Source organism: Seriola lalandi, unplaced genomic scaffold (genome assembly GCF_002814215.2).
Source record: "Seriola lalandi dorsalis isolate HSWRI2012SDOR001 ecotype SW California unplaced genomic scaffold, Sedor1 jcf7180002054126, whole genome shotgun sequence".
NCBI lineage: Eukaryota > Metazoa > Chordata > Actinopteri > Carangiformes > Carangidae > Seriola > Seriola lalandi.
The window spans coordinates 142,201-163,730 of record NW_019524679.1 but is presented as its reverse complement, the minus strand read 5'-3'; the positions used below and the strand labels follow the sequence as shown (position 1 = coordinate 163,730).

Below are 21,530 nucleotides of genomic sequence, written 5' to 3'. Positions count from 1 at the left end.
TGCAACAGATTCAATCATTAAGCTCACTCCAGCCCCTTACCATGACTTCTGCAGAACATTATGGTACGCTTGTTTTTCATTTTGTGTCTCTGTATTTGAATTCATTAGAGGTCAGGAATACTATCTATTGTCTCAAATAAAAGACACTGTTAATATATTTTCATGTTTAAAGATTGAATGTGTTCAAACTGTGTTAAACTCTCTTCTAGGCTAGGGTCTTTGCAACACCTTGTGCTGAAGTCAGCACCAAGATAGTCCAACAGATTCAAGCATTCAGCCCTCTGATTGGTTGTGACGAATGTCAGACAATAGACAATAAATCGCTTTTGCTTCTTGCTTGTGTCAGCCACCCCTCTATTCGTCAAAGCCAACCACACAACCATTGAAGGCCTTCAGGCTGAGAGCTTAACCTTCAGTCCCATAATGACTGGTGGCTGCCATGTGACAGTAAGTATCAGATGCTTTTTTTTTTTTTTTTTTTTTTTTTAAAACAATGGCTTACCTTAATCAAGTAGCAAAAGGAACATATTAACTGACATAGCAGTTGCTTTTATAAAATGTACAAATCACTGATAAGCTAATTTATGGTAAAAAATTAAATATTCCCTTTAGTGGATTTGGCAACAAAGCAGTTTATCTTTTCACCTTCCTATCATCTCAAGGACAGTGTCACACCATCTAGGTCAATAACAATGTATCTAAATGGGTCACTAATATGTATTATTTTAATAACTGCAGGCATGATGTTTCCACTTCTTTTGTACTCCCAATGCCCAATATACATAGACATTATGACAAATTTTAATGGGCAACTGTGTCTGAGCACCAGTGTGCCCTGGAGGCAACAATCTCACTATGTGTCTACTGGTTTGTGCAAATGTTGAAGGTTTGGGAAAATGCACCAATAAAGCACAATTTCAGCTGACAAGATGAGGGTAATAAGGTGGGTCCTGCTTTATTTCCCCAATCTGAAGACCATCTGAAACAGGGTCCCCGTTTCAAAAACTAATTTTGAGACTTTCAATCTTTCTGTTTTTCTGCTCATTGGTTGTCTATTCCTGAATTAATTTGTGTTTAATCAGTTAACATGGCAACCCTGGGGCCATAGAATTACACTTTGCACAAAGAGTGGGAGGAAGTGGGGATTAATGAAGGCCCAAAAGCTTGTTTTTGTCTGCAGGCCACCTAGCAGGTTAACACAGCTATGGATGAACTTCTGATGTAGCTTAAAGACTTATTTACTGATTTGCAAAACAGTCATAAATGCTTTGGAAACTACCAGTAAAGTCATTAGAAGCACCTCGGTATAATTTAGCATTTAGTAAGCCTAAATACTTAATGACTTGTTTATCTACCAGGCAGTCCACTTCTCTTGGATTCACCAGCCTTCTTGACGGGGAACTCAACTACTGCAACCTCTACAACCTGTCATCAGGTGAGTTCAGGCACCAGCATCTTTACTTTTTATATAAAAATGAATGATCTTTCCATGGTTACTGCTCCACATCAAACACATCAAAGTGCACATCAAAGTCAGCATGTTGACTGCTCTGCAGCTGAGGATGCAGCAAGCAGAAGCTGCAGAGATAAAATTAAGGTAGTAAATAGAGCTGCCTTTTTTTAAGATCCCATGAAACAGACTGCTGGACTTTCTTGGAAAACCTAATGCCTCACCAGTCAGTGTAATTACAAAGTGAACCAGTATAGGGCTGCCTCTCTTTTCTACAGTTATTAGCACATTGGGTCACACTCAGGACCTGACTATGGGGCACACTGGTAGAACTGAGGCGAAAGTTGATAATCGCAGCCTCCCTCTTGGATTTAAGTGGTTGACCTTTGCTGCGTTTTATTCCCATGTGTCTATTCCTCATTCCCTGTGTGGCGCAGAGTGTAGGGTAAGAGAAAGAATGTAGTGAGAGGGGCCAACAATGCCACCTGGGGAATCACAACCCAGGAGATACCATTTATAATCTCTAGCTGTTTGTTAAATGGACATTAGGACACAGGCTCGTTAACTGATAAAGGGAGAGACACGGTTTTGAATTTAACTAAATATTTTATTAGAACCAAACGACTAGCAGGGACTGAAGCTACTGAAGAGGAGAATTAAAAAAACAAAAAAAAAAAAAAAAAAAAAAAAACTATTTTATTCATTGCATAGATTTCTTTATGAAGAGTGGCATGGATCTTGAAGTTTACAGAAACTTTACCTAAGATTATCAATACTAAAATACCTAAAACCAGTCCAACATAAACTAAGCAAAATAGGGGGGAAAAAAAAGTTAAAGTGAGCTGAGGCCACTGGTGGAGAAGCAGACTACTGAGGAGTGCCCAGGGGTGCTACAACTCACTTACCTCAGGTGCAGCACAGCAAACCTCACCGCAAACAGGGTCGGTGCATAAAAACCTCACCCGGGGTGCCTAGCCTCCCAACCTGGCAGCACTCAGCTACACTGCAAAAGGAAAGGTAAGACAAAAGCACTTAATCACAGGTACATAAGCAACCAGACAACTAAACAACCAAAGAATTAACAAAGAACAAACAAGGAACTAAACAACCCACAAACAACCCAGTTGACTAAACAAATGAAACCAATAAAGCAAAATAAACGAGGCAAAACCACAGCAGGTGAACGGCCTCTGGTATGGGGCATGAATGGCCAACTAGAAACAGTCTAGAACAGTCTAGAAATGGATGAGGAGGTGCCGCTGCAGCCAATGATACCAGCCACAATTGACAGGAACCAGCAAGAGACTGAAAGAATCCAGCAGGTGCCCTTTATAACCTGGCTCTGATGAGGAGGTTGGCTGGGGGAGGAGTCATCCCAGGGCTGTGTTCACAGGCCCTACACTACCTGAAAGCATTCACCACTACAATTGTCTAAAATTGTCAAAAATACTTATTAAAAGAAGCACTGATATCATTTCATGAGCCCTTTAAAGGTTCCATGATACCTGGACCGTTAGTGTAAACCAATATGCTATTAGTTATGGAATTTGTTTGGACTTGTTAGTTACACTTACAAGTGCAGAATGATGGCAGAAACACACATAATCCAGAGGAGCCACCAGTAACAGCCAATACTTCCCACACTCTGTTGCCTGTGGGCAGAACATTCGAGCTGTCAGTCCAAATGCAGATTACTGCTTGCTTCCACTGTTGTTGCTGTTTGTACGCACATGGGTACAGAGTGTTCAGGAATAGAATAATGAGGTGGAATTTACATTTATTTACAATAGATACATGACGGATATCAGATGTAACTGGTTACACACCAATTTTTCCCACTTCTTCCTGGTTACAGTTCAATTATTTGAGCTTTGCACACCACACTGCCTATCAGGGGATTTGCAAATTCTCATTCAAGACACTACACTTTCTGGGTTTTTCAGTGTTTGGGTGGTTTTGAGATACAGCAAGTTGACCATGAGAAGCACAATGGAGACGGCCAATGGCAAGAGACTCGACATATAGCTGCATTCATGGGATTTCAAACAGTTCAAAAGTCCTCCAAACAAAAGGTTTCAGCACAGGACTTGTAAGGTAAATAAGCGTCGACAATTGAATGGTCATACGCCAAACACCAGAAACAGACAAGCCACAGATTTCTTTCCTTTTGGTTAACCCCTGACAGTCAGGTGCCAAACGTGTTAAACACCAACGAAAAGAAATGGGATAAATAATGTCACTGTTGGGTTGATAGATAATGTTAATGGAAGTTAAGTCAGAAGTCCATCAGTAGCCCAACCAGTATTGAAAATTGCTTTCTCTTCTACGCCATTCGCTGCTTAATCTGAGCTCAGTTTCAACTTCAAACAAGTAAACATATATGCATACATTTTCTGCCACCTATTAGGGTCGATAAACATGTTTATTTCTGCAGTAAAGTTGGGCATTTTAACATTGGAGTGTGTGGGGACTGACTCGCTTTTGGAGCCAGCCCCAAGTGGACTATTGAAGGAACTGCAGTTTTTGGCACATGAGTGTTGGCTTCATTTTTCAGCCCCAGAAGTCTCTGCTTGTGAAATATCCAGTGTAAATTCACTCTCTGGGCTAACATTAAGGCCATGTTTAAGCATTAGTGTTGACTGACTGATAGGAAGTCACTTCCTCCTCGCTGAAGATGACTCAACATAACCTTAATTATAAGAAATCCAGCAGTCACATGACAGACCTGCAATAATTTGACTTGTGGACAAAGCCGTCTGTTCCGGGTCGATGGTCTATTTGTGGAGACAAAACTAATCTGAATGACGTAGTAAAATCCTAATGATAATATAGTTTTTGCAGCTGGGAGCTTGGCGTAGGTTGGTGTCTGTGTTGTTTGCTTCTTTTTTCTTTTTTACTGGTTTGGAGTCTGTGGGGCTCCATTGGAAAAAGATGAATTTTTGATTATTAATATTATTGATTTATGCAATAAGTTTTTTTCCGACTTTAACTTTTCCTTTTGCTGATCAAGTCACAGATATTGAGTATTTTAGAGAAAGATTTTATTAAGACTTTATTAGTGCTGCGTCTCATTATAGTAAAAAATGTATAACACTAAAAACATGCACAAAGACACATGTACATAACAGCATTTATTCCAACTGCTGTGTCCAAGGGCTTGAGTTGAGGCTACTCGCTACAAGACCAATAACTCACGTCCTTGATCTGATCAATTTTAATCGGCCATACTGGCCCTCGTGACAAGCCTTTTAGATCTGAATTCTCCTCGGAAATGTATCCACTTGCCTACTCACGAGCTCAGGTTACATCAAGGGGATACATAAAACTCTACAGAGCAGGCAACCAGCACACACTCACCTCCAGCATCATTGCAACCATGAGGACTGCACTACTGGCCTCTATTCTCTTCACAGGATTGTTCGGCTCTTCAGCTGCCATTCCTATACCTGTTCCTTACTATGATTTCTGCAGAACACTCTGGTAAGGCTCACGGGCGTCTCTTTATTGAGGGTTTTATTTGTGTCTTTGTGTTTGAGTTCAGACAGATGTTCTGTCAAATTGAAATAACAAACATTAGATGCTATAAAAACATCCAGAGGAAGTCCATTGCTGCTGCTTTCTGTCATTTCAAGAGTAATGTGTCCACACTGTGACAATTGCTCTCTTCCTCCAGGCTGTTTGCGCTTCCTTGTGCTGACGTTGGCTCCAAACTGGTGCAGCAGATACAAGCCTTCAATCCTGTGAATGTCTGTGAAAAATGTCACTATACAGTAAGATTTGTTGTTTTATTGCTTTTCTGGTGTTTGACATTTTCAAAAGCACAGACTATAATTAAAAATGAGTTTTAATCACATGTAAGGGACATTGGAAGTTTATGTTTCTCTGCTCATCATTATTCTGGCCTGTTTCTACATTACTCATAGTAATTTGCTGAGATATTACTTATACTAAATAATGTTGTTGTCTTTAACATCGCCACTGATGACAAACAGTACATGGGCAAAAGTATTTGGACTACTTGTCCTCTGCATGCTTTTATTCTGCAGCCGTTTTTCATGGTTTGGGTTAGGTCCCTTTGATCCAACCTAGGTAATTTTGTTACAGCATACACAGATCTTTCTTAGATAATTTGTTGTCTGGGACCAAATCATTACAGTCTGGGAAAGGCTTTTTCCAGTTTAATCTTGACAATGCCCAACTGCACAAGGGGTTATCCAAAGAGAAATGTTTTTTTTTCCAGGTTTGTGTGGAAGTAATGCTCTCGTGGCTTAGTGGGAGAAAATATCTTACAGGTTCCAAAATCTTATGGAAAATCTTGCCAGAAGAGTGGAGGTTGTTGTATCATCATGTTTACGTTCATGGTTTTGGAACGAGAGGCAACAATCAACCATATATGTGTGTGAAGTTTGGGTGTAGACTTGGTCAATGTGAAGACAGTGCAAATCATTCTGAAGATCATATATTAAATCTAATATATACATATAAACAACCAATGTTATCTCTGTTCCAGCTTCTTTCAGCCACCAACTCATCTATCCATGCCCACCACACTTCCCCAGACAACCTGCATGTTGAGAGCATAGAGTTCACATTACATAGGACCATGCTGACCAGCAGCTGCCGTGTGTCTGTGAGTCACTCTGAAGTTCAGACCTTAACATGAGTTACCTCCATAAATCAAGAAAATAAAGCAATAAGAAGCTTTTATTTTGTTTGTTTGGAACAGGCTCAGTCTGCTTCTGTCACGGTCACCAGTTTTTTTGACAGTGGCATCAACTACTGCAACCTCTACAACCTGCTGACAGGTGATTATCTTTTTTCTAAAAGAAGTGAATTATCTTGTGTTATTAAACCAAAGTTAGCTTCTCAAGTTTAGTCTTTGCTGTTATAAACACACATTCCTTCCTATTTGTGGATGTATTGTGTGGAAAACATTATAATGTGAAATAATCAGATTTCCACTCATCTGCGTTTGTGAATGAACCTTTTGTTTTCTAGCGAGCGGCCTCAACGTAGCACCGGGGTTCATAGAGATGACCAGTGAATGGGCTTGTCTTGGCTACGGATTCGCCACCTGTAGAACCTAAAAAGCTGGAAATAATATAGAAGCACGGCCTGTTGCATCATGCTTCGTGCTTTGTGAAATGTGTTCTACTCATGCTGACGTGTGTCATGAATTGCCCCGCTGCCTGTGACTCTGCTCTGCACACCCGAGTCACTCTTTCGTCATTGATACACATGACATGTAGGAATTCCTATTTGATATGGTTAAATGTCATCAATTCACATCCAGACTTTGTTGATATAATATACAATTCATGAAAAAAATTTCAAAGTGCATAAAACTGAATAAAGAAGGAAATAAAAACAAGCATGTGAGCATCATGTATAATTTTGAAGGTCTATTGACATCGCATTGGCTGTTTCATGCCGTGACTGTAAATAAGAATAGTCATCATCACCTTCGTCATCAGATAATAACTACAAATATTTTCACTGGAGTTTTCAACCCTGCTTTTATATTCTGTGAAATCACTATATTATTGATTTACATGGTGAAATGCATGATGGTCATTCCCAAGTCAGATGACCTTTTCCAGCTGACTGGGCATCAGGAGGCTTGTCAGTCAATTTTCTCTCATCTTGAAAAAGAAGACAGCAGCGGATGTCTACGTATACAGAATAAAAAATCCACAGCTAAGGAAAACAAAGGACTTGTAACATTCAATGATTTATTTATTCACTTTAAATAATAAAAGCAACATGTTACCCAAACCCTGCACACACACACACACGCAAATTTCTGCTAAGTGTAACCAGACGCACAAACAGACACACACAACCAGCAGAGTCACAGCAACACATGAAAGTCCCATCACAACTGATTTTAAGCATTGAAGAACATGACCATCACGTTCATCATCATCTTTTATCACTTTAACATAGATAATGTAACAGCATATTTTTTGATTAAATCATACCAGTTGTAGTGTGTGGAAGTAATCAAATAAACAAATAAACACATTATCATAAAAAAAAAAAAAAAAATTAAATGACCAGGGAAATTGACAACAATCATATACTTTTATCATGAATTGTATAATTTTGTACACATAGCAGTTATGTGGAAATATAACGCTCAGCCTTAATGTGTGATAAAACATTGTGTTGGACAGGAAAGAGTAGCTAAAGAAAAAGAGCAGCAAATTCATCACAAATAATCACCCAACAATTGAAATTCAGTGCCACGGTTGGAGACAGTGATATCTTCAGTTCATGGTTTACAGTATGTCTAAAACTTAAACTAAAGCCAAATCAGTGTAAACTACATCATTATTATAGAAAATGAGGTCAGGTCAGGTCAAATTACTTAATTTGTACATTTGGGTAAATTTGATTTGTAGTTTAAAGAGTCATCAATCTTACACACACACATTTACCACACAGCACAGACAACATCATGTGCACAAGATGAATAAAAATGATTTAAGTAAGTAAGTAAACATTTCTTCTATGCAGTATTACTAGCACTTATTGATATGCTGCTGGAACAAAGCTCTTTTGGACAATTAACCTTTGTCCAGAATGAAGAAGGTGAAATTCACTGTTCAAAGGGGTCGGGAATTTAAAACAGAGCCAGTTATCTGCTGTGCCTGTTTGGTGTACAGGGACGCTGTAGGTTAACCTGTGACTCACCAATCAGCTTACTGGAGCATTTGACAATTTGATTTAGAGAATTCCTGCTCTTTAAAGATAGGTTTGCAAACCATGATGCCCAAGGAAAAAAGATAAAATGCTCTTGTCAATGTGGAAATAAGAAAAGCTTCCTTAGACACAACAATCCCCCTTTTTGCACACAGCCTCACAATTTGCCTAAAAGTTCAGTTTTGTGTCAAAAATGATCCCAAGTTATTTGTTAGATTGTACACATTCCACTTTCTGACCCTCAATGGATGTGATCCAGGAGGAAGTTGATCAGTCACACCTGTGATTGTGACATGTGTTGGCCTGTCTTCTAAAATCAATTATCACATTTTTTGTCTTAGATATGTTTGGTTGAAAGATATGATAATTAAATTTAGAATTCGGGCCAACATACGTCACAATCACAGATGTGACATTGACCAACTTCCTCCTGAATCTGGGTCAGCCAGCTGGCCGAAGGAGTCAGACGACAAGAATCCTTTTGAGATGGAAAACATGGATAGTTTTTTCAGTGTTGAAGAGTCTTGTGGACAGTGTGACAAAAACAGAGTGTACTGCATCATGCTTTTGTATGAATAATGACTTTACAGTCGTTTGTAGGGCGACCATTTTTTCTAACCCTATTTAAGAGTCTAGTTGAAGAAGAAAGAAAGGAAGGAAGAAAGGAAGGAAGGAAGAAAGAAAGAAAGAAAGAAAGAAAGAAAGAAAGAAAGAAAGAAAGAAAGAAAGAAAGAACTAATACTCCACCAAAACAATGTAAAATGTAAATAGTATGGAAGTACCTATGAGCTAACTTCTGCTACCTTGACCTGATAGGCAGATGGAGTCTAGGGAGAATTTAGAGAGCATAACTTCTGTACCGTAATTAAACATTTACTCTGACTTAACCAGTTTGTCCGGACTCTTTATGTCAAGTGTTAAATAACTTTACCTTAAGTGCTTAAGGCCAGATTACCCAGACCCCTAGGAACCCAGAGGCCCAATAGTTCATTTGCCCACAGGGGTTTCTAGTAGGGTCATCTGACCATAGTCAGAGGTGCACAGTTTGTGCTCCGATCACATTTTTGCTCCTTATTGTTTAGTGTATAGCACCATCCTGTGTTAAGTTCAAGAAGGTTTCAGGAGGACAGCTGTATCAGGGATGTCGACATGTCTGGCAACAAGACTGATATTGTGCTCAAAGTCCAATATTTAGTCAAACAGTAACTTTTTCCTGTCTGCATGCTTTATAGTTAAAGAGTCAACAAGCTTTAAACTGAAATGACAGTATAGTGAGTTACTTTCTTGAAAAGCACATCATGGGTTCCAAATTCTGCTTTGTGTGTTTAGCTGCAGCATTAATTATAAATTGTATCAATGATGAAATAATCCGGAAAAGCCAAATATTGATCATTTGCATTCTGTTGTGTGAGGGGTTTTGAAATAAAATCAGCTGGTGTCAGTAACTGTTGCCATCACACTATCTGAATAGTTTGGAAATTACATCTATAGATTCTAATTTTGTAAATTAGTTCACCAACAGATGTACTATAATTACATTTAATAATGTCTCATAACTGTAGCAGAGAATGAGACATTTTCACAAGTTCATGCTTTTATGTGCCACCAGTGTCCCACAAGCACACTGATCATTCGAAAACAACACCACAGGCAGAGTGTATTCATTCAGAGCAAAAACACACCACTTTTAGTCATGTGAACAAAGCTTTTATTCAGTAAATCCATTCTCTTGTGGGACAGTGTCAACCATTACAAAACACACGTCTCAGATTTCACAATCATTTGCAGGAAGATAGTCCAAATCCAAGGCAGAGCCACTCGTTGGTGAACTCTACGAAGCCTGGTGCTTTAGTAAGTCCACTTCCTGTACAGACAGGAAACACAATGGTAAGGATAAACACTATACACAGTGATGGTGCTCAATATCCAGATTTTGGGATTGGATTCTAACTGTGATTTCGAGGTCTCCCTCGTATGTAAGAATATTGCTGTAAGTTGCGTAAAATACAGTTTTAAAAAAAAATAAAGTCAACAATAATAGTGTGTGAAAATGTACCTTGTATTATATTGTGGAGGTTACAGTAATTGGTGCCATTATCAAACAGACTGAACCAGAATGCAGACACGGATGAACCCTGAACAGCAACCAAAGAAAACACATACAATTTCAAAATTATAATTTAGTTTTTTTATTTTCTCTAAATGAATAACATTTTACTGATGATGATTAAGAAGAATTAGATGCAGAAATCTCTTACTTGTACATGGCAGCCCAGGCCCATAGATATGGCGCTCATGGTGAAGTTAACGTTCTCGACCTGACCAACCGCCGAAGTGTGGTTGGCCTGAATTAGGAGTGGGGTCACTGGGCCGAGCTGGAATGGAAACCCAGAAAAACCCTTATATAAATCAGCATGAACTACATGACAGTAATTTTAGTCACTAAAATAAATCAGTTCTTATATATAAAGTTCCTCTTTAACAACTGTCTTACCTTGTATGAGCCCATGGCCTTAATCTGAGTCACGATGGCCATGTTGACTTGATCACATGGCACTGCAAGCAACCTAGGAAGAGAAGGCGTAAAAGATAATTCTATCTATCTATCTATCTATCTATCTATCTATCTATCTATCTATCTATCTATCTATCTATCTATCTATCTATCTATCTATCTATCTATCTATCTATCTATCTATCTATCTTCATTCTTCATGGAAGACTGGAAATCTAAATGAGGACTAAATTCTCACCAGACAATCTTGCAGAAGGCGTGTGTTGTTTCCGTTCTTTCGCCACTTGTGATGAAGCACATTCCCAAAAAGAGAGCGCAGGCCACAACCAAAGTCCTCACAGCCATGATGAAGTTTGTTCCTTGTTCCAGAGGCGATGTTCTCACAGTCACTGTGTGAATGTTTCTGCTGTCGGGGTTTATATAGTACACTGCATGAAAAAGAACAACTCAGCTTGTCACATGGACCCGTGGAAAAGGTGATTTGCATGACCCTTTGCATGAACAGTATGGCATCTTTCAAACCAACAGGATCAGATCCAACAGCTTCAATTCAGCAGAGGCCCCTCAAACAAAAATACCAGTTCATTTTTAGCATTTCTGCTTAGAAATGATTTAATCGATGAATCGACCAATCTGTCACCTATTACAGTCATTTTTGGTTGATTGACATAATTGATTAATCGACCACATGGTTCACCTATAGTCTGGTTTAATCAGGAGCTGGAAATTTTTTTTATCTAAACAGCTTTTTAATCCTTTTCTACAGTCAAAAGATTTCTTATTGTAATAGTAGCCTAAGGTCGTACTTAAGTGAATCTTCAAACTTATGCTCCTCAGCATGTCTCTTTCTCTAAACTTACCTCAATCAAAAAGTTGTTCCTTAAACCTGTTCTTTATGCAGCAACCACTGGCTTTTACACATATTTCATTCATTACTTTCAAAGCAATTAATGTCTTAGATGATGCATTAGTCTCAAAGGTATATGTTTATTCTGCAGAGCTTTTACTCCTCTGTGCTTCAAATGCAAAATATAGCAATATACTGTATGTACATATGATGCTGCAAAGTGTGGATAAACCTGTTCTCATACAATTATGTACTTTTGGTCTGGGGCTTCACGGTTTGGGTCAAGCCCCTTGGTTTCAGTTATACAGTGATAATACATACAGTGATATTATAGAGAATAATGTGCTTCAAACTTGGTGGAAAGGGTTTTGACATGAATACACCTGGCTTTTACCCACAGTCAGGCCCGTGACCAAATCTAGTGCTGAAGAACTCGCCTGCAAACTGACCTGAACTGTATCTAATAGCTTTGGGATGAAGTGTAACGCAGCCTTATCGCCCAACATCAGGCCGACCTCACTAATGCTCATGTGGGTGAATGGGAGCAAATCCTCGCAGCCACGTTCCGACATCTTGTGAAAAGCTTTTTTTTAGAAAAGTGGAGACTGTTGCAGCAGCATATTAATGCCTGTGGTTTCGAAAGGAGATGTTCAACAGTTATATATGAGTGTGATGTTGAGGTGTTGACATACTTTTGGCCATGTAGTGTATATGATATGTTGATAGTCCTACTTCTAAATGTCAGAGTAAGTCAAAACTGTGAGCTTTATTTTCATCCACTTTAATAAAACTGATTATTTCCTCCTTGATTGATACCTATTGTTTCTTTTACTATACAATTACAGTTTGTACTTAGACACAGTTTTCAGCTATTTTAAGTGAATACTGTTTTCTGCTATTAACAGTGATTTTGTTTAGTTTTTTTAAGCAGAGTTCATAGGAAGAAGTATAAGGCAGAAGTTAAGGTAGAGTTACTCTGAAGACTCCCGTCCTCTGACTGAATAAAACTTACATTAAAGCATAATTTTGATCACATTTTCCTGCCTGTGTATCATCACGAAACATGTGCCTCTGCTTAAACGCTGTAGTTCAGTGTGGAGTTTACAATTCATCAGTTTCATTGTGCTCATAATTCATGATCACACTGTTACTTCTTGAAACAAACACGCCTATTGATTCACGATGCTCGAGGCTCTGGACGGTCTAATCAGCATGAAAATGAGATAAAGAGCAGAAACAACAAACAGAACACCTGACTAAACCACTGGCTTTTATTGTCACTCATGTCATTTAAATTAACTGAAAGCACCCCAGTCCCCCCTCAGGCAAGAGTATATTTCTACTTTCATGTAAAGCATTTTGAGTGGCTGTTAATATTAGAAAAGCAATATATACATGCAGTCCATTTACCATTTACAAGGGTGGGCTACTGTGTGTTGTTTGGAAAAATTAAAAAAAATATAAATCTGATGTTTTACTACCAGAGCATTTGGTTCACATCTAACTGCAAAATATGTGCCTCCTCTCTGTCTGCAGAGGGCACCAGACCACAACACTCAACTGTTCCTCCTCTCCATGCTGCTGGCTTGAGGTCAGTCTTTTTCTGTCAATTCAGTGTAAATACCAAATATATAAATGCAGAAAACAAACAAACAAAAAAATACAGTTTAAAGATAGTTCAACACTGAGTTTAGATAAATAGGCCATGCTTTCAGTACATTTCCACCTCAAATGTGATGGTTCTTCCATCAGGACTGAACAATAGCCTCAGCAGTAAATCATTACAGACTCCTCAAAAATTACACAAACTCAAACTCCCTTTAATGTCTGAGATGTTTCCCAGGCGGCCTGTCCACACGAGAGAGGGCCGTTTTAGTCATCTGCTCTCCTTGAGAACCTCCCTGTGGTCGTGTCCGTCTGAAACGTGTCAGCCATGCAGATGAATGAGAGTGACCAGCTTCTCTTGTCACTAATGAGGAACCCTGCAGTGGGATGGTACTCATGAGGAGCAGCACTCCAAAAACTAATTTGCCATAGGGAGTTTGTATAATTTTTGAGTTGGTAAATTCAATTTGTATCCCTGCTGCCTACAGACATCACAGTGGCTGACTGTGCTGATTTTGTTTTTCAGCTTATTATCAGTGGCGATGCTTAATATGTTAATATATTAGAGGTGTTTTACTTTCAGTTTAACCAGTTTTATTTCATAGATTTTCATGATCTGTCTTTTTGGGCTTTATATCAAAATTTAGTCTTAGCATCATTTTGTATTCTGCTACAGTACATTATATATTTCTAAAGTAATTTCTGTTTAATAAAATTATTATATTTATTATTTCAAATAATAAGTGATTAAGTAGATAAGTAAAGTTTATTTGTATGGCACCTTTCTAGATCAGGTGTTTCTCCACAATAAATGGACATAGAAATAAATGAAACTAAACTAAAGTAAGTCTAAGCAGGTGGGTCTGGGGCTGCTTTTCAAATGTGTCCACAGATCTTGATTCCACAGTTCCTGTTTTCAAACAGCTGAAAAAAAATTACACAAATAAAAATAGTCACTGCATGTAACCCTGACCACCGCCCACTCCTTAGCTAATAAAGACGAGAACGCTTCATCCAGCCTTGAACATGAAAACTAAACACAGTATGTTTCCTTTAAATCGCAGCTGTTCCTCTGTTCCACAGAGTAGTCATCTCGCCAACAAACGGATGGCACAGGCTCTACAGTATGATGGTTGTTTGCTCAGCCATTTGCAGAGATGGTCAGTGCAATGGTGACTGTTCACAGGGCAGTTCCCTGCAACAGCAGACCAAATGCTGCTGTGGGGACCATCTGCTCAGTGTACAGCACAGAAACAAAGAGTCACAGTCTGTCTCCCAATCGCTGCATCATCTTCACGTTCTCCTCAAATTACTAAAACATACATATATTGTATATTGTATTATACATATATTTGTCAGATTTTAAAGGACAGTTCATTACCCATTTGCCAGTAACTGAAATGAAGACCTGTAATATGTTGTTGTTATGTAAATCTGTAAATCTATTAAATCACGTGCTTCTAAGTTAAACTATTTGGTACCATTCTCTAATACACCACCATGTATAAAGGGTTTATACATTCAAACAAATTATATATACATATATATACATATATATATATATATATATATATATATATATATATATATATATATATGTATATAAGGCTATATTTCTGTAAACTTTGATCTGACATACACCCCGCAGACCTGCTGTCAGCAGTACTAAACTCTCGTAATATCTCGCGATGAAAGGCACTTCCCATGTTGCTGTGTTAATCTGTGAGCGGTGGAGCAGCTGTTTGTGCTCGGCCGGTGATAGGAGTGGACCGCTGTAACCGAAACAAGGTCAGCAAAGTGTTTCAGCAGTTTAGATGCAATCAGTGATTTCAGCTGATGAAAGCTGAAGTATTCGCCTCCCTCGTGCTGCAGCACTGACTTCACTGCACGTTTTTTCGGTTGATTTTAACGAGTTTCAAGTTGTACTTTTACAAAACGCTGCTTTGTTGTTAGTCAACTACTACTGTGCTGCAATAGTTACTCATATTTTGCCAAATATAGCAAATGCTGTAAGAGGGAAGCGATCAAAGTAATTTAGCCTTCAGCTGGACACAAGTTTTAATGAGGATTAGGATTTGCAATTCCCAGTTCAAAGGTCTCTCTCCTGCACTCACCATGAAGTCAGCCTGGTCAATGAGTTGTCAGAGCTTCTTTTTACAAACACACTCCTGTTGTAAAGACCTGCTAAAGCTTTAGCACGTAGGGTATTTGTCTCAGTTATAAATAAATCTGTAATCTGTGTCCTTTCAAACTGTGGCAGCATCATGTCAGAGTTGACCGGGAAGGTCCAGACTGTCCTTGGTCTAGTGGATCCAGACCAGCTGGGCCACACTATGACCCATGAGCACCTGACCATGAGCTTCGAGTGCTGCTACTTCCCACCTCCTCCAGGTGATGAGACGGTGGCGGAGAACCCGTTCCAGATGCAGCACATGCACTGGCTGAGACAGAACCCCTACAGCTGCCACGAGAACTTGCTCCTGCAGCAGGAGACCGGCGCCGTCCGGGACGAGCTGCTGGCCTACAGGAAGGCCGGCGGGGGCACGATAGTGGAGAACACCACCACGGGCATCGACCGGGACCTGCCCACCCTCCGGCAGCTGGCCAAGGACACCGGGGTCCACATCATCGCAGGAGCAGGCTACTATGTGGACTGCACCCACACTGAGGCCACCAAGAAAATGAGTGTGGAGAAGGTGTGACCCAGTCTGAGAGCGAGTGTAGCAGCAGCTACTCTGGCACACACACTTTTGTCAGGAAGTTTAAAACAATTTTATGTAAACTGTGGAAGCTTCATAAATATGTGTGTGTGTCTGGAATAGGATGCTGATACTGTATGTCTAAGTCATAAAATGAGAAGAACGCATCAAGCTTGATAAAGAAATAGAGAAATCAGAAACATGCCGTCTGAATATGATATGTAAGGTGCAATGTTTTCCTTCTTTAACTAACTCCCGATTCCCTGCGCATCAGCTCACAGACATCATCGTCAGTGAGGTGCTTCACGGCGCAGACGGGACAGACATCCGCTGCGGTGTGATTGGAGAGATTGGCACCGGCTGGCCCATCACAGAGAGCGAAAAGAAGGTGCTGAGGGCCACGGCTCACGCTCAGGCTCAGCTCGGCTGCCCCGTCATCATTCATCCCGGCAGAAATCCTGCCGCTCCGGCTGAAGTCGTCCGGATTCTCCAGGAGGCCGGTGGTGACATCAGCAAAACTGTCATGTCTCACCTGGACAGGTGAGTTGCTTGGTCACTGCAGAGATTTTGTTGACAGTGTGGTAAGCTTTTTATTGGTTAAGGTTAAAAATTAAAGCCACATCTTCCATATGCCCCGGCCCTCGTGTCATGTTGCTACTTGAACCACTAGCGTTTGTTTTTCTCCCTGGTTTTACTATAAATAAATGTGTTAGAATTGATTATTCGTACATTTCACCACATCTCCACATGAATATATCTTTAGCTCTGTATGTGCTGGAAGAAAAGCAGCAGTTATGAGATAATCCATAAGATAATCAACTAATTTGCACTTTCTCCTCATTTCGTCTATTCACATTCCATCACTGGAAACCTTTTCCAAGCTGAAGTGAGATGAAAGGAAATCTTGTTTACCATGAACACAGGGGATCAGTGTCTTCTTAGAGAGGAAACACAAGTTTAGTTTTGAAAGCACAGGGACATAAAGTCTGCATGGAAATGTGTTTAAACTGATGTGCTCTTTGGGGGGAAAAAAAAACCTGGTTATGTTTCAGTTAAAATAAGTCAAAACTGAAAATGACAAGCCTTACTGTTTTACAACAGATCAGCAGATCGCTGGTATTTTTGCATGATTAGGAAATTGAATAAAACATTTTAAGAGAAATTTAGCTCCTTGACTTTATCCTCTTTCTGTTCTGTTCCTGCAGGACTATATTTGATGAGGGTGAACTGCTCGAGTTTGCCAAACTGGGGAGTTACCTGGAGTATGATCTGTTTGGAACGGAGATGCTGAACTACCCGTATAACCTGGAGGTGGACATGCCCAGTGACATCCAGAGAGTTAAAGCGTGAGTGCCGCTGCTCAGGGTTAAACTCGTCTTTTCAGAGTGACATTTGTGATTGGAACTATCAGTGCGGTCACACTTGTAGACTGCACTGATTTGTGACCAATTCACACTTTAATGTGTGTCCTCTGGGTTGGATCCAATTTCCTTTTAGTTTGAGAGAATCCCTCTATTTTTTTTTTTTTTTTTTTTTTTTTTTTTTTTTTATATGTACGGTATATAGCGTTAGCGTTGTTGGACGAAAATTTAGTTTTTGTGTTTAACCCCGTGTGGAGAGAAGTGTGTGTCCTACAGCTTACTCATAGAAACTGTGAGACACTGATCTCCCACCACAGTGCAGGGAGGAGTGACGAATGAGTTGCGTCGCGCCGGAGATATTCATATTCTGGCCAGACTTTTGTTTGCACGCACACACACACACACACACACACACACACAACACACACAACACACACAGGACAGGTTTAGTAACGCACGAAGTCTGAATGGCAATGACGTATACTCTTAAGCGTAAAATTATCAGTTGTTGTACTGTCCAAGGTCTGATGGTTTTCACAAGTTTCTTTGTTTGTGTTCAGCTTGGCGTTCCTGGTAAAGGAGGGCTACGAGGACAAGATTGTGGTCGCACATGACATCCACACCAAGAACCGCCTGACCAAGTACGGAGGCCACGGCTACTCTCACATCCTGAAGAACATTGTGCCGAAGATGCTGATGAGGGGCATCTCGCAGCACCAGGTGGATAAGATTCTCATCAACAACCCGAAACACTGGCTGACCTTCAACTAAAACAAACAAAAAAAAAAAAGAGAACGGAGACAGGCGCTTTGATGTAGAGATTATTTTATCTTCAGATGATGAACGAACAATGAATATTCTTAAGATCTTGAGCAATAATCACATTCCAAAGTGAGTCGTAAATGTGCTTTTGGGCCCCTAAACCAATAAGCTTCACAGCGTCTTTGTCTTTAATGTCAATGTTCTTCAATTTTTCAGCAAAGCAAAATGTTTTGTAACATCTTTTTCAATGGAAAATAATTACAAACTGTTTCCTCCAGCTGGAAGAGTTTTTACAGAGATCCTTATTAATTAAAGCTTCATTTTAAATTGTGATTATACATTATTCACACAAGCAAATGATATAAAAGGAGCCTTGCAGGATCACAGTGCCTCTCATTAGCAGTCTTGTTTTGGTCCAATTTATGCCACAAAAAAAACAGCTCTTGTCTGCAGAAATGTGAAAGAAAAATAAGTCAAACATTTCCCGTTCCGTGGAGGTATTGTCTACGGCGGTGCTGACAAATATGGTGCTAATTGATTTTTCAATTCCAATGTCAGTGTCGTAGCTGCTGTCTCTGTATTTGTAAGTGACATTTCTGCAAACATGCGGTATGGAGGGAAAATAATGAGCGTTTTAGTAATCAGTATGCTGCTCTGCTCTCGACACATTGCGGCTGTGTTAGATGAGTCGTCCTGTTGCCCCTCAGTGGGTGCCTGGGTGTCTATGGGAGGCCGACTGTCTGGCAGGTCCGGATGAAGGACACGTTCTCCTCTCACCTGGGAACAGGTGGCTTCACAGGGTGACTTCACCACATGATCAATGGCAGGATTGCAACAGCTGACTTGTGCGCCGTGAAAAACTATATAATTTTGATTAATCTCCCGAGAGGGTGACAAGAGTGAGGCAGAGAATTTCATTTTTACATTATACTTTACATTCTAGCCGGCAGTCTTATCAGGAGGGGCTTAACAACCAGCAGGCAGATCGATGAACATTTTTGATCTCGAGGAAACATTTCTGTCCGTGTGACTGTCCAGCTTTGTGACGGTGACTAACTATCGGGCCACCCTGTTGGCCCAACCAGCTGTTGTATTGAGACAGACAAGACTAATGGGTTGCGATTATGAGTTTGTGACAGTGCTTCAATGTGAACATCAGAATGGCCCTTTACAGATTTCTATTTCTCTTTAAAGTCTTTTTTTTTTTTTTTTTAATGCTGCACAGAGTTAAACTGTTAATTTATTTAATCATGCATCACTACAGCTTTAAACATTATCACTCAGTGCAACAACTATCACGATGTTTGAGAAATAAAGCACACATGGACAAGCAACACTGTGAACAGAGTGGTGATTATGTATCATTTTAGCATCTATACTTCAGTATTAAAAGTCAATATATTTTTTAATCTACATTCACTCAGTATGTGTTAACCACAGCAGCTACAGTATGTTTGACACATCAGCAAACTTAATTTGTGAAGCTAGAGTTCATTCAAGTGCACTAATCAATCCGACAAGGGTACAAGTCAACGCTGTATAAAGTAAATCTCATTATTACTATCCTGTAATTACACTGTAAGCGCATCGCTATTGCAAAGAACAGTCATTGTCTCTCTTTTTTTCGCACGACTTCCTCCACATCTTCCTTCACCCTTTTTGCAATATGGAGATGGTGAGCTCTGTCTCTAGTAATCCATCTGACATTGAATTGAGACCGAGCAATGAAGCAAGCTATATGCAGAGCAGATCCCCCTCCCTCAGCAGAACTCTTCCGTGTTTCAATCAGCGTACAACATGAAGCCGGTGAAGGTGCTGTACTTGTTGTTGTTGCCCCCGTGCGCCTTCCCGCCATCCAGTTTGATGTAAATCTCGTCCCCGGGCTCGAGGTGTAGGACCACACTGTTGCTGGCGTAGTCGTAGTTCTGGTCGGCGTCTTGGGCGATGGCACTGGCTCTCACCTGGAAGACAAAAGGTGTTATCTCTAGTGATGAAACGGGTCTTTTATTTTGACATCAGAGCTGTGGACAGCTCCATCACGTGAGGTCAACTCACTGATGACAGGCCATGTTCACTTCATTTCAGCCTTAAAATAACCCTCGAACAACTCTTTGTACTTGGAAGTGTGTGGGAAAGGTATTCTTGGAGTGCCTTTCTGTGTAGAACTGTGCGTAAAACGTGTGCGTAAAAATGCGGGAATTTAAATTTGTTCGTAAAATTAGCGTGTCTCCTCGCTTTGTATCGTAAAAAAAAGACCACATAGATATGGTTATTGAGTAAAGCTATTGTTACGTAACTATACCATGAAACGTCATACCTGATTGTTTTTACAGAGGTCAGCCCACATGCTGGTTCCATCTCCGCCCCGCATCAGCACATGGTAAACAAAGAAGTAAATCCCCGGTATGGAGCAGGTGAATTTCCCTGTGGCGGGATCATAGTGGTTGCCAAGGTTTGTGACTACGTCGTCGAATTTCAGCACTTCATATCCCTCATGCTGCTTCTTCAGTCCTGCATAAAATGCAATCTTTGGGACTGTGTTGTAAGTGGCAGCGCTGATGGCACCGTTGGGCCCATTTACTCCGGGTGCTCCGGGTGGACCCGGAGGGCCCGGTACCCCTCTCTCTCCGGGAGGACCCGCAGGTCCAGGTGGCCCGGGCTCGCCAACCGGACCCCTCGGTCCCATCCTCCCGGCGCGCCCCGGCTCCCCTTGAGGACCTTGGATAAACGTCGGAAGCGACTGGACCAGGCGGTTGTCTTTGATCGGGTTGGTTGCCTTGGCCGTAGCTGTAGCTGCGGTCCCGTGAGAGTCGCACACCATTTGACAGGATCCGAGCATCTCGTAGCGGGCAGGAGTCCCGGCGGAGTTCACCACGACAGGGATCAGAACCACCAACACCAGCACCAGCGCGACGCCACAAACACCAGTTGCGATCATCTGCGCTCTGCGGATTCGCGGTGTTCTCCGGAGTGGATGGTCTTCCAGCCTGCTTGTGGGCGATATCTTTGCAGAGATGAGAATTTCACCTGTTCTTGTATTATACTGCAACTTTTGGAGGCGAAATGGTCATTTAAATGTTTATGCGCAAAAGTAACCATCCACAATCTTTACGCGCTGCAATATCCGTCCAATTGGTTCATCTCCACTTTCTCACCGCGAGAAAAACAACAGCAAAAGACTTTCTGAGAGGAAAAACTAAACAATCTGCGTTATGTGATTGTGCATCACAAAGTCAGCTGCTCAAGTTTCTGCCCACCACGGTGCCACAGGAGAGAATGGGCTAGAAAATTAAGCGTTACCCGTTTCAGTGTTTGGAGAGTGAGGGGAGGGGTGGAGGTGATGGATGGGTTAGAAACCATGCATTTCTTCAATCAAAAGAGAGAAAGTGAGCAACATGCACACATCGATGCAACTTTGAAGCTTTGAAACGTGACTACCTTATTTTATGCATTTGTTTTGTGAAGTCAGGGAAGGTGCTTTGTGTCATTTAAACGGGGTTTTAACACTGTGCTCGTAACGTTACATCCCACAAAATGTTATTAACACTTATCCAAACAGCTCTAAAGGTCTTAAGCATAGTTAGGC

The 21,530-nt window shown here is 40.6% G+C and overlaps 4 protein-coding genes across 4 annotated transcripts; 2 read left to right on the top strand and 2 right to left on the bottom strand.

Moving 5' to 3' along the window:
• Positions 1–4,768: 4,768 nt before the first annotated feature.
• Positions 4,769–6,822, top strand: LOC147819292 (uncharacterized). Its single transcript, XM_087173215.1, has 5 exons — positions 4,769–4,930; positions 5,124–5,220; positions 5,961–6,080; positions 6,177–6,255; positions 6,449–6,822. The coding sequence occupies exons 1-5, from the start codon at positions 4,827–4,829 to the stop codon at positions 6,535–6,537; spliced, it is 489 nt and encodes a 162-aa protein (XP_087029341.1). The 5' UTR covers positions 4,769–4,826; the 3' UTR covers positions 6,538–6,822.
• A 3,018-nt stretch (positions 6,823–9,840) lies between these two features.
• LOC147819291 (uncharacterized) lies at positions 9,841–11,066 on the bottom strand. The gene is made up of 5 exons (XM_087173214.1): positions 10,909–11,066; positions 10,650–10,722; positions 10,414–10,530; positions 10,212–10,290; positions 9,841–10,019 (listed from the first exon to the last, which is right to left on the bottom strand). Exons 1-5 carry the CDS (start codon positions 11,013–11,015, stop codon positions 9,934–9,936), a joined length of 462 nt encoding a protein of 153 aa, XP_087029340.1. The 5' UTR covers positions 11,016–11,066; the 3' UTR covers positions 9,841–9,933.
• A 3,739-nt stretch (positions 11,067–14,805) lies between these two features.
• On the top strand, positions 14,806–19,278 carry pter (phosphotriesterase related). Its single transcript, XM_023403368.2, has 5 exons — positions 14,806–14,910; positions 15,383–15,818; positions 16,096–16,361; positions 17,027–17,167; positions 17,743–19,278. Exons 2-5 carry the CDS (start codon positions 15,387–15,389, stop codon positions 17,951–17,953), a joined length of 1,050 nt encoding a protein of 349 aa, XP_023259136.1. The 5' UTR covers positions 14,806–14,910; positions 15,383–15,386; the 3' UTR covers positions 17,954–19,278.
• Positions 19,073–21,207, bottom strand: c1ql3b (complement component 1, q subcomponent-like 3b). Its single transcript, XM_023403369.2, has 2 exons — positions 20,262–21,207; positions 19,073–19,905 (listed from the first exon to the last, which is right to left on the bottom strand). Exons 1-2 carry the CDS (start codon positions 20,880–20,882, stop codon positions 19,726–19,728), a joined length of 801 nt encoding a protein of 266 aa, XP_023259137.1. The 5' UTR covers positions 20,883–21,207; the 3' UTR covers positions 19,073–19,725.
• Between the last annotated feature and the right edge of the window lie 323 nt (positions 21,208–21,530).

Excerpts from the sequence above, each read along its gene's own strand:
- LOC147819292 (XM_087173215.1), top strand. The coding sequence starts at position 4,827 with ATGAGGACTGCACTACTGGCCTCTATTCTCTTCACAGGATTGTTCGGC. Across the intron at positions 4,931-5,123 it reads GATTTCTGCAGAACACTCTG|GCTGTTTGCGCTTCCTTGTG; the intron begins GTAAGGCTCACG and ends CTCTTCCTCCAG. Across the intron at positions 6,256-6,448 it reads CCTCTACAACCTGCTGACAG|CGAGCGGCCTCAACGTAGCA; the intron begins GTGATTATCTTT and ends TTTGTTTTCTAG.
- pter (XM_023403368.2), top strand. The coding sequence starts at position 15,387 with ATGTCAGAGTTGACCGGGAAGGTCCAGACTGTCCTTGGTCTAGTGGAT. Across the intron at positions 16,362-17,026 it reads GTCATGTCTCACCTGGACAG|GACTATATTTGATGAGGGTG; the intron begins GTGAGTTGCTTG and ends CTGTTCCTGCAG. Across the intron at positions 17,168-17,742 it reads GACATCCAGAGAGTTAAAGC|CTTGGCGTTCCTGGTAAAGG; the intron begins GTGAGTGCCGCT and ends GTTTGTGTTCAG.
- LOC147819291 (XM_087173214.1), bottom strand. The coding sequence starts at position 11,015 with ATGGCTGTGAGGACTTTGGTTGTGGCCTGCGCTCTCTTTTTGGGAATG. Across the intron at positions 10,723-10,908 it reads GCCTTCTGCAAGATTGTCTG|GTTGCTTGCAGTGCCATGTG; the intron begins GTGAGAATTTAG and ends TTCTCTTCCTAG. Across the intron at positions 10,020-10,211 it reads CCTCCACAATATAATACAAG|GAAGTGGACTTACTAAAGCA; the intron begins GTACATTTTCAC and ends CTGTCTGTACAG.
- c1ql3b (XM_023403369.2), bottom strand. The coding sequence starts at position 20,882 with ATGATCGCAACTGGTGTTTGTGGCGTCGCGCTGGTGCTGGTGTTGGTG. Across the intron at positions 19,906-20,261 it reads ACCTCTGTAAAAACAATCAG|GTGAGAGCCAGTGCCATCGC; the intron begins GTATGACGTTTC and ends TTTGTCTTCCAG.